General features: G+C 36.7%; 1 protein-coding gene across 5 annotated transcripts in view; it reads left to right on the top strand.

The window, feature by feature from the left end:
• Nucleotides 1-15158, top strand: part of MYOZ2 (myozenin 2) — a 66471-nt gene that overhangs the window by 34118 nt on the left and 17195 nt on the right. For all 5 annotated transcript variants that reach the window (XM_074272996.1, XM_074272994.1, XM_074272992.1 and 2 more), the window contains one exon: nucleotides 1886-2055. In XM_074272996.1, coding sequence (XP_074129097.1) covers nucleotides 1897-2055 — 159 coding nt within the window. In that variant the 5' untranslated portion in view covers nucleotides 1886-1896. The remainder of the gene's footprint in view (nucleotides 1-1885; nucleotides 2056-15158) is intronic.

Below are 15158 nucleotides of genomic sequence, written 5' to 3'. Positions count from 1 at the left end.
GTTGTGCCTAGGGTGGCCATATTTAGAGGCTATTCTTAGCAATTGAATCCCTTCAGTGATGTAAAAACAAATGAACTGGGCAAGGATCATTCATTAAAATAGGAAGCTACCAAATGGCCCACTTTCTCCCCCTGATAACCATACCCCAGATGAGCTCCTTCCAGGCCCATTCCTCTCTGCTCCCCTATTCCTCCAGCATTGGATATTGAACTGGAGGCACAGTGAAGGCCACTGTCTCCATGTACAACAATTGCCACCTGTGGCTCTGGTTCTTTTTCATTCAAAGCCATTTTCTCACAGAATCTTAAAGCCAGAAGGAGACTTAGAGATTATTAAGGGCATTCTCCTTGTCCCCCCACCCACACACACACCTTTTACAAAGAAGAAATCTGAGACCAAGAGCGATTGTAGCATCATAGACTTTAGAACCATAAAGGACCTTAGAGTCCATGCGTTCTTAACTTGTTATCCACAGGTACTGATGGATAATCGAGTGTCCACAGTGTCCATGATTATATTTCAGAGTTGCTGAACTTGAATGGGAAAAGTATTATATCTTAATTTTAATTGGCCTCTGGTTTCCTTTGAAATACTGTGGTCTTTATTTTGTGCATTTAAAAACGTTCTGACAAGGACTCCATGGATTTCATCAGGAAGTAGACAAGAAATCTGGATTAGTCCAAATGGTTCACTTTACAGCATAGTACATTGAGGTTTGAAGTATTTGTGACTTGCCAGTGACCACACGTATTCAGTCATTTGGTTTCTATGGCTGAAGGTCTGTAGATGTTGTCAGCAATCCCTAACTTTCATCAGGGATTCATCAGAGCAGGGGTTCCTACCCTTTCTGTGTCATGTGTCACTTGTCTGGGGAAGTTCCGTCTCACAATTGCGTTTTTGAAATGTATAAAATCAAATGCATATGTTTACCAAGGAAACCAGTTACATTGAAATGCAATTCTCAAAACACTTTAAAAAGCAAGTTCACTGAGCCAAGGTTAATAACCTCTGTCCTTGCCCAAAGGTGAATTAGAAATCCTCAAAGGGAAAAGTTGGAAATCGAGTCATCTGCTATCTCTTGACCAGCAATCAGAGAAAACTAGAACTGGGATCAGCCATTCTTGGGGGCAGCATGAGGGTACAATGGACAGCACTCTGGGAGAGCACTTATGTTGCCTTATATTACCCTTTCCTCCTTCCCCCACATACAGACACACAGACCAGAAAATTCAAACCCTCATAAATATTCATTATATGATTTAGTTGCTCTTTAATCTGAGAATGTTTCTCGTAACCATTTTTTCTTTTTCAAAAATAAATTTTGATTAGTACCTTTTATTTTTGCATCATCTGCAGTTTTTAAAGTCTCACACCCCCTTCCCTTCCCAGAAGGCAATAAAATGATTTTTTAAAATGAATTTCTTAAAATAGTTCAGCAAAACTAACCAATGCTATACAAAATTCTGACATTGTCCATAATCTTTTGTACCCATAGTTAGTCCCCTACCTCTGCAAAAAAAGAGAAGTGCCTGTTCATCACTTTCTTTGGAGTCAGATTTACCAATCAATTTTTAAATTACATTTTTTTATTATTAACTTGAGTTTACTCACAGAGAGAATGGTAGAAACCATGGTCAGGTCACACTCAATCTGATTAACTCCCCTTCCAATGAAGAAAATAGAAGGGTTTTATTCTTTTGTGTAGTGGTGGTAAAGGAGTCCTGCTAAGCAGGAAACCAGAAGAAAAAATTACTATTTGCTGATATCACAATAGCTTCAAAATAGATAATCTCAGCTTTTAAGGGTGTAGTATGGATGTCAAATTGAGCTGGTATACAAAATCTTTGAATGTAGGATGACCAAGATCTTGCATCTTGCTTTGCAGAAGTAGATGGTATGGACCTGGGCAAAAAGCTCAGCATTCCCAGAGACATCATGCTGGAAGAACTGTCAGTCCTCAGTAACCGAGGGGCCAGGTTATTTAAGAGGCGCCAAAGGAGATCAGAGAAGTACACATTTGAAAACTTCCATTGTGAATCTAAAGCAGAAATGAACGTGAGTATCTACCAGAGGGCACATTTGACTTTTCAACATGTGTAATTTCCCAGTGGGGTACATGGCACCAGGGGAAAGCCACAGTATTTTTCAAATTAGGTATAACTCTTTGGATAATAAAAGTACAAAAATGTCATGAGAAGCTGATTGGGAAATTTTTAACAAAATAATAAGTATCCAAGTAGAGTATGAAGAATGACTGAACATAAACTTGATCATCAGTTCCTCGGCCCTTCCCCAGCATTCACCTGTTCACTATAACTGTTGGCTTACTTCCAATCCATGTCTTCAACTTTATTAATCAACTAGACACAAAATGAGCATTTCTTTTTTAAAAAAAAAATAAATGTTCATTAATATCTCTTGTTTTTATTCATCTACATTTTCCTAAGTATCATTCCCCCTAAGGATAGGAGTTTAAGATATTTTCTCTATTCTTTTGGAAATTACAGTATTATTGAGATGAGACTAATTGTGTATTTGCTGCCTGAAACATAGGATGGTTTGTGTATGGAAAGGAAAGAAAGAAAAGGAGATGAAAAGGAAGGAAGGAAGGAAGAAAGGAAGGAAGGAAGGAAGGAAAAAAGGAAGGAAGGAAGGAAGGAAGGAAGGAAGGAAGGAAGGAAGGAAGGAAGGAAGGAAGGAAGGAAGGAAGGAAGGAAGGAAGGAAGGAAGGAAGGAAGGAAAGAGAGAGGGAGGGAAGAAGGAAGGGAACAAGCATTTATTTGATGTTATATGCCATATGTTTTATAAATAATCTCATTTGATCTTCATAACATCCTTGGGAGTTGGTGCTATTAGTATTCCCATTTTATAATAAAAGAAACTATGGTAGAAAAAAGGTTAAGAGAGATAGAAAGACTTGCCTAGAGAAAGACAGGCAGTGAGTATTTGAAGTTACTTTTGATTTCAGGGTTTTCTGACTTCATGCCCACTGTTCTATCCACTGTGTCACCTGTCTCTCTAAAGAGCACTAGAACTGTCAGGAAGACGTAGTTTCAAATCCTACCTTGGATATTTACTAGAATCTATAGTCCTGTAAATCCTACCTCTGTCATTTAACATGTTTGACTTTGGGAAAGTCCCATAATCTCTTTGCACCTCAGTTTCTTTATTTGTAAAATGAGGGGACTGTACTCATTGAGCTCTAAGGTTCCTTCAGATCCTAAATCTTTGACCCTTTGTCTAATTATCAAGGAATAAAAGTTTCTGGCCATAATAATGTTAGAAAGGAATAAAGCTGATGATTATAGAGCAATGAGCAAAAAAGGCAATGGATTGTCAGCTGTGCAATAAGACCAGTGAGTGCTGTAGCACATCAGAGAAGGCATCTCACAGAAGGTGGAGTTGGAGCTGAACTTGAAGGGAGGATAATAGTCAGATGGGTGGAGACCATAGTGTCCCTGAGAAAGGAACTTTCTATGAATAAAGGACAGCACAAAGATGGCAACTAATTCATGGGACTGGGAAGAGCCCAGCCTGACTCAGATGAAGTATATCTACTGGGAGGAGTAGGAAATAAGGCAAGGCTACATCAAACAAGGGAGGGTGTAAAAGCCAGGGTGGCACAGACAGACGTCCTAGACACACAGAGGCAGACAATCAAGATTCTGGAGAAGAGGTCCTGGAGGAAACAGTGTTTAAGGAAGATCCATTTGAAATTATACACAGAATGAATTGCAATAATAATTAACATTTATTTAGTGTTCTGAGGTATGCAAAGTACTTCCTTCACATTGTTTATCTCCTTTGATTTTCATAACAACTCTGGGAGGGAGGGAGGTACTTTGATACCCCCATTTTACTGGTGAGAAAACTGAAGCAGGCAGAGATTCAATGACTTGACACAACTAGTGTCTGAAGTAATATTCAAATTCAGGTCTTCCTGTCTCCAAGTCCAATGCTCTATCCACTAAGCTGCCTAGTTGTTTCCTACTTTGTACATGGGGATACCTGGAATCACAAAGATCTAGTAAGAATCTGTTAAAAAGAGTTTGGACTACAGAGTGTAAGAGAATGGGATGGAAATGAGAGATGTTTAGAAGGGAAAAATAAACAGAATAGGGTGACTGGATTGATTTAAGGAATGAAGGAAACTGTGACAAAGATGGGTCTAAGACTAGGAAATTGAATGATTTGGAGAGTGCCTGTAAGCTCCTGCTCTTTCTCTGGATTCTGTCCTTTTAAAATTCACCTTAGTTATGTTTGAAGCCCCCATTATACAGCACTGAAAGGAGAGAAATCAGTGACTTATTTTCCACTTTTTTTTTTTTTATCCAAATTTGAGATTCACAAGAATGTCCTCTATGACAGTCATGCTTCTCTCCTTGTACAGGGCTACACAGTAAGCATGTCTTCCTGACTCCAAGTTACTGATCTCATCTGTTAGTGATCTGATTACTAAGTCATTCTGGTTTTCTCCACCATAGTAACAAAATGACCTCCTTTTTGATGAAGGCATTGAAACTTTTTGAAACCAGCATATAATTTGATGGGATGATGTGGGAAGAGAGGGAAGAGGAGGGGGAAATTTAAGCAATATAAAAATCAAAGAAAAACTTTAAAAGAAATGAAATCAATAAAATTATTTTTTTAAAAAGAAATTGATATGTAGCCTATGCCCTGTGGTACCTCAGCCTGTCCTAAAAAATATGAATTTCCGAATATCTTGTCTAACAAGGTGAAATAATCTAGCCTCAGGATCATGGAACAACAAAAAATTATTTAAATTCAGTATTTTATTTTTCTCTAATTATATGTAAAAAAAGTTTTAACACTCATTTCAAAATAATTTGAGTTCCAAATTCTGTCTTTAATAACTTTGGAAATTCTCTCTCTCTCTCTCTCTCTCTCTCTCTCTCTCTCTCTCTTCCCACTTACCTATACATCAATTCACTTACCCATCTACTCATCCATCCATCCATTTATCCATCCAACCATCTCCTGATAAAATGACTCAGCTAATGTCCTGAAGATTAGCAGTATTATATCACAGGAAGAATACTAACTTTTGGAATCAATTGATCTGAGTCTGAGTCACAGATTTGCTTCTTTCTAGATATTAAGTAGATAGAACCTCTCTCAGAGTCTCGATTTTCTCACTTATCAAATGGAGGAATTGGACAACATTACTAGCTCAAAAACCGATGTCTTTCCTGATAATAAATTGTGTTTTCCTCCATGTACGTCATGAAATAGGAAATAATCCAATTGTGTGTATGACCAACCTCCTTCAAAATAGCTTAATAGTAACAGAAGTCTAGATTATTTAGAATCTTTTCTCTATAGAATTTAAGCAAATTCTATATCAATTTTTTCCATCCTTTTCACATCCATAAGAAAAGAGACTTATGGAATCAATCAATTAGTCAATAAACAAACATTTCACAAGCACTTATTATATACTGGATATTTTGCTAAACATGGGGGACACAAAGAAAGGCAAAACCAGTAAGGAGGGATAAGTGATGTATCAAGAACAGCACTTCAGATTACACATATCTATCAGTTTTGTCCCTTTTTAACAGACAGGTAGCAAAGCAGAACCTGACACCATTTGTCTGATGACCACAGAGAAGTGTAAGATGCCCATGACTGTCTTAAATTATTTTTTAAATCAATTGTCCAAGTTCCATCCCTTTTATATTACTTGGCTCTGAGACAATGTTCCTGATAACTCTGAATCTCTTGGATAGATTATCAAAGGGTTTCTGATGTATGATCTCAATATCTTTCCATTTTTATGGGAACAGTGTGTCCTCCTGAACGCGGCATGGAGCCTGGAGTCAGGAAGCCATGTTCTATTTCTGACCTCACCAGTAATGCTTTGGGAGAACTCCAGAAAAATCCCTGCAGCCCATCCTATTGTGGGCATGGGTAGCTAACTGGTCTTCCATCTGTCTCACTTAGTATCTTCAATAAAGAACTACAAATGAGAGGACATCTCTTTTGTGCTTTGCAAGCTTTGGAATGAAAGTAAAGTTCATCTTCTAGGAAGTAGAGACCAGAAGGAGCCTAGATTTAAAGATGCAAAGAACCTGAGAGTTCATCTAGTTCCAACTCCCTCACTTTTACAAATGAGGAAAATGAAGTCCAGAAAGATTAAGTGATTGATTAAAGTCACATTAGAGGTGGGATTTGAACCTAGGTGCTCTGAATTCAGGGCTAGGGTTTCTTCCATTGAATGAAAAAGACTACAAAGATCATCTCATTCAACCATATTGTTTGCAGTTGAGGAAACTGGGGCCAAGGGGGAAAGTGGTAGCATGAATCAAGCTGATGTGAAGCTAGAGAACTGTTCTTCCTATAACACCAAGCTCTATAACTCTGTGCTATTTAAATGTAATTATCCCCCTACCAACCACAAAACCCACATATGTCTACATGCACATGCATACACATTTATATTCACATAGATGTGTGTATATTCATGCATATACATATGCACATATATTTCTATACTTGTACATATATACTCATACACACACAAATGGACCAACACACACTTTTCAATTTAAAAAGTCAATAAAAAATAAATAAATAAAATGCTTTCTTCCAGGCTTGAAAAGAGGTACAAATAGATATGTTTCTTGAATAATATTCTGAGCAAAACTAATCTAAGACTAACTATTAAGCAACAAAACAAGAAGGAAAACTGAGGCAATAAACTTAGAATATGCTTTTTTTTTTTGCTGAGATTTTCCAGATTAAGCAATTAATCAAAAAAAAAAATTAATTGAATACTTACTGTATGCCAAACACTATGATTTTCACTGCCAGACTTCAATGGAATATTATTTTAAAATATTAAAAAATCATTTGAAGGAATCTTTCCCTTCCTATTATTCAGATCAATAACTTAACAAGTAGTTAAGTTCTTACTGTGGGCCAGGTAGTTGGGATACAAAGACAAAAGCAAAACAGTCCCTGCCCTCAAGGAACTTACACTCTAGCAGTGAAGACAATATCTGTGTTTATATTATAAACTAAAGATAGTGTGGGAAGAAAGGCCCTAACAATAGAAGAATGAGGATCAGGAAAGACATCACAGAGAAAGTGATGCTCAACTTGAGTCTTGAAGGAACTTTGAAAAGTAGAGAAGAGACATTCCCACTCCCATTGATGAGGCACATTCCCCTTGATAGAATGGTGTGGAACACTGACCAGCTCCACAAGGATGGATTGTCAAGTAAAAGGAGGGGAGTGATGCTTAAAAATACTGGAAAAGATAGAAAGGTCAGGTTGGGAAGAGACTTAAATATCTATTTCATTCTGGAATCAATAGGAAAACTCTGGAGTTTATTAGGGGGAGGGAGAGGATGTGATTGAAACCACACTGTCCCATCACTCTGGAGGTTCTGAAGAGGATGAGTTGGAATCAGAAAACCCTATAACATTTTTTTACATTGTAAATGGGAATTGGTTGGTTTGGGCAGGGATAACAATGCATCTGATATCATATTATTTGCGATCTAGTAGAAGGAGCCTGTTGGTCCCAGCCTCAAGCCAACATTCAGAATTGGCTCTTTTACTTATTAGCTGTGTGACCCTAGAAAAACCTCTTCACCTCTCTGAATCCCAACAGACAGTACCTGCTATAAAGGATTCTTGTGAGGAAAGCATCTTATTCATTTTTACCTGATAATAAAAATTTAAGAAAAGGAAAAAAAATGCAACTATATCAAATTAGCTATTAAGTTGCCAAGTCAAATTGATTCTACCTACCCAATTCTCTCATATACCTTTTCCCCTTTACTCACAGAGACATGCCTCTGATATCAATTATAAATGCACCAGAGTGCTGTGCTTAGAATTAGGACTATTTGGATTCAAACTTTATTTCAGATTCTTGCTTGCTATGTAATCCTGAATATATATCTATACCCCCCCTCTTTGCCTCAATTTCATCATTTATAAAATGGGAGATAGCACCCATTTCCCAGGGTGGTTAGGAGGATCAAATGAGATAATAATTATAAATTACTTAGCATATTGCATGGCATATAGTAAGATCATATAAATGTTAGCTATTATTAATTATTGTTATATATCTATAAAATAGAGGAATTGGGCTCCATACTATCCAAGGTCCCTTCTCATTTATTATGCTATAATCTAAATTTATTTTGCTGCTGATATGTTCTAGCAAATCGCATTAGAAATCTTTGAGGGGGGGGGCAGGGAGGTAGCACAGTGGATAGAGCACCAGCCCTGAATTCAGGAGGACCCTAGGTCAAATCTGATCTCAGACACTTAATACTGCCTAGCTGACCCTGGGCAAGTCACTTAACCCCAGCCTCAGGAAAAAAAAAAAAAAGAAAGAAATCTTTGAGGTATTCTGATTTATATATTGAGATAATAAAACTTATACTACCTACCTCATGTAGTTCTTAAGAGGAAAGTGATTAAATAAACTGAAAGCTCTCTAGAAATGCAAGGTATTACTGTTTTGTTGTTAACTTTTTTCCCCATGTTAATGAACCTTCTTTAGTTTTCCTAAGATAAAATCCAGACCCAATTATGAAGCCAGTCAGACAGCATGTCCCAGTTACCTCCCAACATTGTGAAGAATGGCTTGAGGCTTTACAGTGTGGATAAATGTGAAATTGTGACCCTATAATTATGCCTAGTATGCTCTTAGCAAAATATGTCTGTGGCCCCTAGAGTAAGCCACCTTGCACCATCTGACTGTCCGGATTAGATAATCTTTCTTTTTAAGGAAGGAAGTTTCCCAATAGGTCTATCTTGGAACAACAACAACAACAACAACAACAACAAAAAAAAAAAGAGGCAGTTATTCAAACAGTTGAGTAAGTGCAGAGATCTCTGAAACAAGGGAATTACATCATTTATTAATCTCTTCCCTTTATTCTGCTAATCTGTAGACAGAATTTGTAATTATAGTTTAGAAAAAAAAAAAAAACAAATCAGTATGACAGAGTATTCTTAGGAACTTCTACTATTATAGTCTGAGTGTCTGTATCCCAAATGACAGTCCATAATTTCATATAAGGAATCCCAGAGTCTTAGAGCTAAAAAGAGATTTCAGAGGTCATCATCTAGTTTATCTCAGACCTAAACAGGAATTCTCCCTAGAATGTCATGGTGGAAGAATTTAGAAATGTTTCATTTAAAGAAAAGAAGCCAGGAGCCAAAGTGAAGGACCAGCAGTGAAGTGTGTGGGGGGGGGGGGGGGGAGGTGATGTAATTGTCTATAAGTATTTGAAGGGCCATCACATAGAAGAGGCATTAGACTTTTACTTGGTCCCAATGGGTAGAACAGGAAGTAGTGTGACTCTGGGCAAGGACTTTTCTGAGCCTCAATTTGGGTTCCAGATTGTACATTTTGGGTCAATACAAGGAGAAACTTCCTAGTCATTCAAAATGTCAAAAGGGGGAAAATACTATCTCAGGTAATGATGGCTTATCTCTCTTTTTCACTTTGGGAAAGATGTTGAAAAAGGAATTTTCAGTGAGGAATGGGTTGGACTAAATTAGATTGGATTTTTACTATGCTTCATTGTTGTTTTTCAGTTATTTCAGTCATATCACACAGCTACTAAGTCTCTGAGGCCCCTGTTCTATGGGTCTGTGGTTCTGTATTCTTGATGCTTTGTTATCTAATCCTAGACTAAAGACTTCTACTGATGGATATCCCAATGCCTCTTCCATTTTTTTTTATCAGATTACATATTTGGTCATGCCAGCTTTTTCTTGAAAAGCCTGCTATGGCTCCCTATTGCTTCCAAATAAAGTTCATAGACATCAGAGAACCTTTAATTCAAAACTGGTAGGAACCTTAGCAGTCACTGAATACAAGTCCCTCCATTTTACAAAAATAGAATTTCAAAGAGTCTAATGATCACTCAGGTAACTAGTATCAGAGGCGAAATATGAACCTAACTCCCCTGATATCTAATTTTAACCCTAAACTCAGTGCTCTCTCTCCACTGTTTTTTGAATAGGTCTAACTGCTCAGATCTTCCTTAAAATTCAGATCAGATTTCCCTTTCTGAAACTCCCATTTATTGCTCCTTATTGTACATGTCATCAATCTGTAAGCTAATGTTCCCATCATACATTAATTGAGTCTTTGTTCAGTAATCTCTAGAAAATAAGTTTCAAATGAATAAAAAGGGAGACAGAATAGTAAAAAACTGAAATAACTTCCCATAAATGACTCAGAAAATCTTAGTCATAGCAATAATATCTCACTTTAAAAACTGAATGTCAATAAGTTCTTCTTGTAAAAGATAGCACCTATCACACTAATTAAAATTATACAACCTTAAATTGATACTCTTTTTTCCATCTCTCTTACATGGATAGGCCACACTATCTAGTGCTGATTTTTTTTATAGATTTAAGTTACACAACAACAGCAAAACCTGGGACAGAACCCAGCTGACTGATTCCTAGAATTCTTGGCACTTAGCACTAGACAAGGCAGTATGATGAGGGAGAGGAAGTACTGGGCTAGAAGTCAAAAGACCTGGGTTGCATTAAATAACTTCTGAGCTCTTTTCTAGTTTCAGATACATAGGTCTGTAATCTGTGAATCTGTGATGTGTCCATCTCCAGAATCTCTGTCCTACAGTCCAGTTGTTGCCATACTTTTTTCAATGTTTGTATGATGAACTTAAGCAAACTTTGAGCTTTGAGTGAGGGTGTGGGGAGGAAAAAAAGATATGCTTATAGGGAAGTAAAACCCAAGATAAGTTGGAACATAATAAGAGAGCAGATAGATATCAATGATGAAGTCAGGTCACCAAAGGCAGAGGAGTTACTTTCCAAGGTACTGAAAAATTGGCCACTAGGAGTTTCAATCACTTTCAGTGATCTACCAAAAAAAAAAAAAAAAAAAAAAGTGAATAATGTGAGAGGATTATGGGGCAGCTAGGTGGCGCAGTGGATAGAGCACCAGCCTTGAATTCAGGAGGACCCGAGTTCAAATTTGGTCTTAGACACTTAACACTTCCTAGCTGTGTGACCCTGAGTAAGTCACTTAACCCCAGCCTCAGGGGGGAAAAAAATGTGAGAGGATTATAAGACTGGAAAAGAACTAATGTTCCAATATACACAAAATGGAGAGAATCAAATCTTTAAATGACTTTATTTTAATCCTGGAAAAATTCCAGTATATAATAGAAAAGGGGTGATTAGTGAAAATTTGGAAAGGGAAATAGTGATGATAAAGAGCCAAAATGGTTGCATCAAGAACAGGTCATGCTAGATTATTCTACTTCCCTTTTTAAAATAGGGCTACTAGATATATAGATATTATTTACCTAGTTTTAAACAAAGCACTTAACAGTCTTTCATTTTAATCTTGTGAAAAAAAAAAAAAAACAAACAAAAAAAAAAAACAAGTGAGTTAGATGGATGGACACAAACAAATTTGAAAATGCTTGAATGACTAGATCCAAAAAGTAGTCAATAATGGATCAATGTCAACTTAAGGGGAGCTCTCTAGTAGATTTGTACTGGACTCTATTGTCTTCAATATTTTAATCAAGGGCTTGGATGCTTACCAGATTTATGGGTGATACAAATGGGTGACAGGATGAAGTAGGGAGTTGGAGTGAAAGATATAACATGTTGGATTACAGAATCAAGAACTAAAAATGACTTGAAAGGTTAGAATTCTAGGCTGAAAATAGGAATCAATGCAAAGTCTTGCATTTGGCTTTAAGAAATCATTTCCACAAGTATAAAATGAGAAAGCCATGGCTAGAAACCAGATAATCTAGAAATGTATAGGGAGTTTAGCAAATGGCAAGTCAACAGCAAACTTGACTTGAATTAGGTGGGACATGTCCAGAAAGAGGGAGGCAGTAGTCTTCCTGACCAGACCACATCTCTGCAGCATGATATTTGGTTATAGATCCATATTTTAAGAAGAGTAGAAGACTTTGGGAAAAACACAATTACTATCTAAGTCTGAGATATAGAAGAGAAATGATACTTGTTTCGGGTTTCCCTAGAGAGCAAAATGAGGAATGATTGGTGGAAATTTCACAAGAGCTGATTATGGCTCTGGGTAAGGAAAAAAACCTTCCTAACAATCAGATCTGTTTCAAAGTAGAATAAGCTGTCTCAAAAGAATCCCCCTCACTAGACTTCTTAAAAGAACAGATGATTGGGGTTTCTTTTAAAATAAATTCTTGGTGAAATGTGAATTGGCCTTGAGAGTTAAAAAGCCTACTAATTTGGTTTGATTTCAAGAAAGAAGGTAAATTTTCCCCTTAAGATCTCACATTAACTTGGACAAATGAAAAATCTATGAGAATGACCTGTCCTTGCTTACCTAAGAGCTGAAAGATTTAGCAAGACCATTAATGTTGATTTTTCTAGTCTTCTATTCATGGTTCAATTTTTTAGATATATAAAAAATTCTCAGCATAGTTCTTTTTCCCCCTCTAACTTCTCAGAAACTTCAAGTTCATTTTATTTATGGGTACCATTTTGGGAATAGAGGGAGGAAAACTATCCTTTAATTTGTGAAAACCCAAGAGGGTTTTAAAAATGTGATTTCATTCATTTTATAATAACAAGTCCAAATGACTAGAAGATTATCCTGATTTTAGAAATCAAGACATTGTGGATCAGAAATATTTTTTTAATTTTAATATTTTTTCCAATGACATATAAAAAATTTCTAATTTTTATTTTTGTTTTTACAGTTTTGAGTTCCAAATTTTCTCTCAGCTTCCCTCCCTAATTGAGAAGGCAAGTAATTTGATAAAATTTGTACAAATGCAGCTATGCAAAACATATTTCCATGTTAGTTGTGTTGTGAAAGAAAACAGATCCCCCCAAAAAGCCCAAGAAAAATAAAGTTTTTAAAATAGTATGCTTTGATCTGCATTCAAATTCTATCAGTTCACAGAGATATTAAATAAGCAGTTTTAGGAATCAGGAGATGGAGAAAGGATCAAAAAAAGATGAATGAAAAGCAAGTAGAAACAATGACCCAGAATCATGAACAATTATAGAATTAGAAAGGACTTTAGAAATCGTCTGGTCCCAATTCCAGGATAAATATATTGAGATGCATGAACATATAGTTTTCTCACACACAAAAAAAGGTGTTTTCTCTATATGGAGTATATTAAAAATATAATTAAAAATGTAATTTCCCAATGACAATAAAATCCAAACCTTCACTAGCATTCACCTCTTGTGACTCAGAGGAGATTCTGGGCTTTCGGAAGTGATGCCAATGAAACTAAAATTCTAGGAGAACCTACCAAACTGCTACCAAATTACTACCAAATTAGGCTTGCAAGTCAAAGAGGCTCATGCCCAGGATGGTCACAAGACAGCATATTTTTAGACCTTTCCCCCGAACTATCTAAGATCATTTAAGTATAGGAGGAATTAAAGACACAATCAAGGAAATACCTGGGCTGATAAGGGAATCAATTCTTAGATGACTAAAGTAACTGAAGAGAATTCTTATGTAATGTAGGAGGGGAAAAAAAAAAAAAGACAGAAAGTGACAATCAGAATAAAATCATTTTCCTAGAAATTAAAAAATAACATGCTTCAATCTGTATTCAATCAATATCAGTTCTTTCTCTGGAAGTGGATAGAATGCTTCATCATTAGTCTTTTGGGATTATTTTAGATTATTGTATTTTGTTTTTTTCTAGTTCTGGTCTGAGTGGACCATTCTTCTTGGCTCAATGGCCAATTTCCTTTGATATTATAACCACCACCACTAGCACCCCTAATCCTCCCATCCCACCCCTGTCCCGGGGAATCAATTAGAATCTATTGGACAATCATTCCTTTATGAAGGGGACCAAACAAGGGTTCATCCCCCATATACTCCATGTTTTGTCACCCTTCCTCCAGATCCCAGTAGATTCCCCCAATTACTTCATTAGCTATGCATATACATATATATAGACAACCAAGTGGGTAGTGCATGAGACTTGAAGTCAGGAAGAACTTAGTTCAAATGTGACCTTAGATACTTACTAGTGTGATCCTGGGCAAATCATTTAACCCTGCTTGCTTGCCTCAGTTTCCTCATCTGTAAAATGAGCTGGAGAAAAAAATGTAAGACCATTCTAGGATCTTTACCAAGAAAAACTCAGATGGGTTCAGGAAGTGTGGAACATGATTGAAATTATTGAACAACAAAATACATATATAGAAATATATTCATAATCTACCATAGTCTAAAAATGCTTTGTTTGGATTGAGTTCATTTAAAATAAAGGTCTTTGTTTTTGTTTGTCTTTCTTACCTTCTTTGTAGGGAGTCACTGCAGAATGGAAACAAGGCTATAATTTAGGTTGCTTCTCATAACTAAAATAAGGCACTGCTTGGCCACCATAAGGAATGACTGTGTATTTAAACGATAACCACTGGGGTACTTGGTGTTTCCTGTCAACTAATGACTAACTGGAAAGAGTAGATTCTCTAGCCTGTCATTAATCCCCAGGAAATGGCCCACCCTTGAGTCGGTTGGATGACTATTTTAAAGTATCAAGGTTAGCAACTTGATTGAAGCTTCAGGTGACAATGGTTTTAGCATTGCATGATGAGAATGAAGAGTAAATGAATTCCCTCAACATTAGTTAGTTTCGCAGTAGTCTGCCATACACATGACGAAAATGAGTTTAGAAAATCTTTCCTAGAAAGTAAATAAACCAGTTATTAAGGTCTATGGAATGCTACAGTAAGATTTATCTCATCAGCCCCAGCCCTCTGATCATGATTTATCTGCCCCTTATACCTCCTTACCCCAGCCCCATCTTCATGCCATGCTTGAGGCTACTGAGGCTGACCTCTTCAAACAGGAGTTCAGAGACCACACCCTAGATGAATTGAACAGATCAGCTTTAACAGATCAGCTTTGGAGTTCGTGCCTTAGTTCTGTGCAGTCCTAATTAGTAGTTGACTCTTTTTAACCTATTTGAGGTCTTTTGGCAAAAATACTGGAGTGGTTCACCATTTCCTTCTCCAGTTCATTGTACAGATGAGGAAGTTGAGGCAAACAGGGTTAAATGATTTGTCCAGGGTCACACAGCTATTAAGTGTCTGAGACAGGATTTGAAGTGGTAAGAGTCCACTATATCTAGTCAATCCTA

This window comes from Sminthopsis crassicaudata, chromosome 6 (assembly GCF_048593235.1).
Source record: "Sminthopsis crassicaudata isolate SCR6 chromosome 6, ASM4859323v1, whole genome shotgun sequence".
NCBI lineage: Eukaryota > Metazoa > Chordata > Mammalia > Dasyuromorphia > Dasyuridae > Sminthopsis > Sminthopsis crassicaudata.
This window is presented reverse-complemented; position numbering and strand designations above follow the sequence as displayed.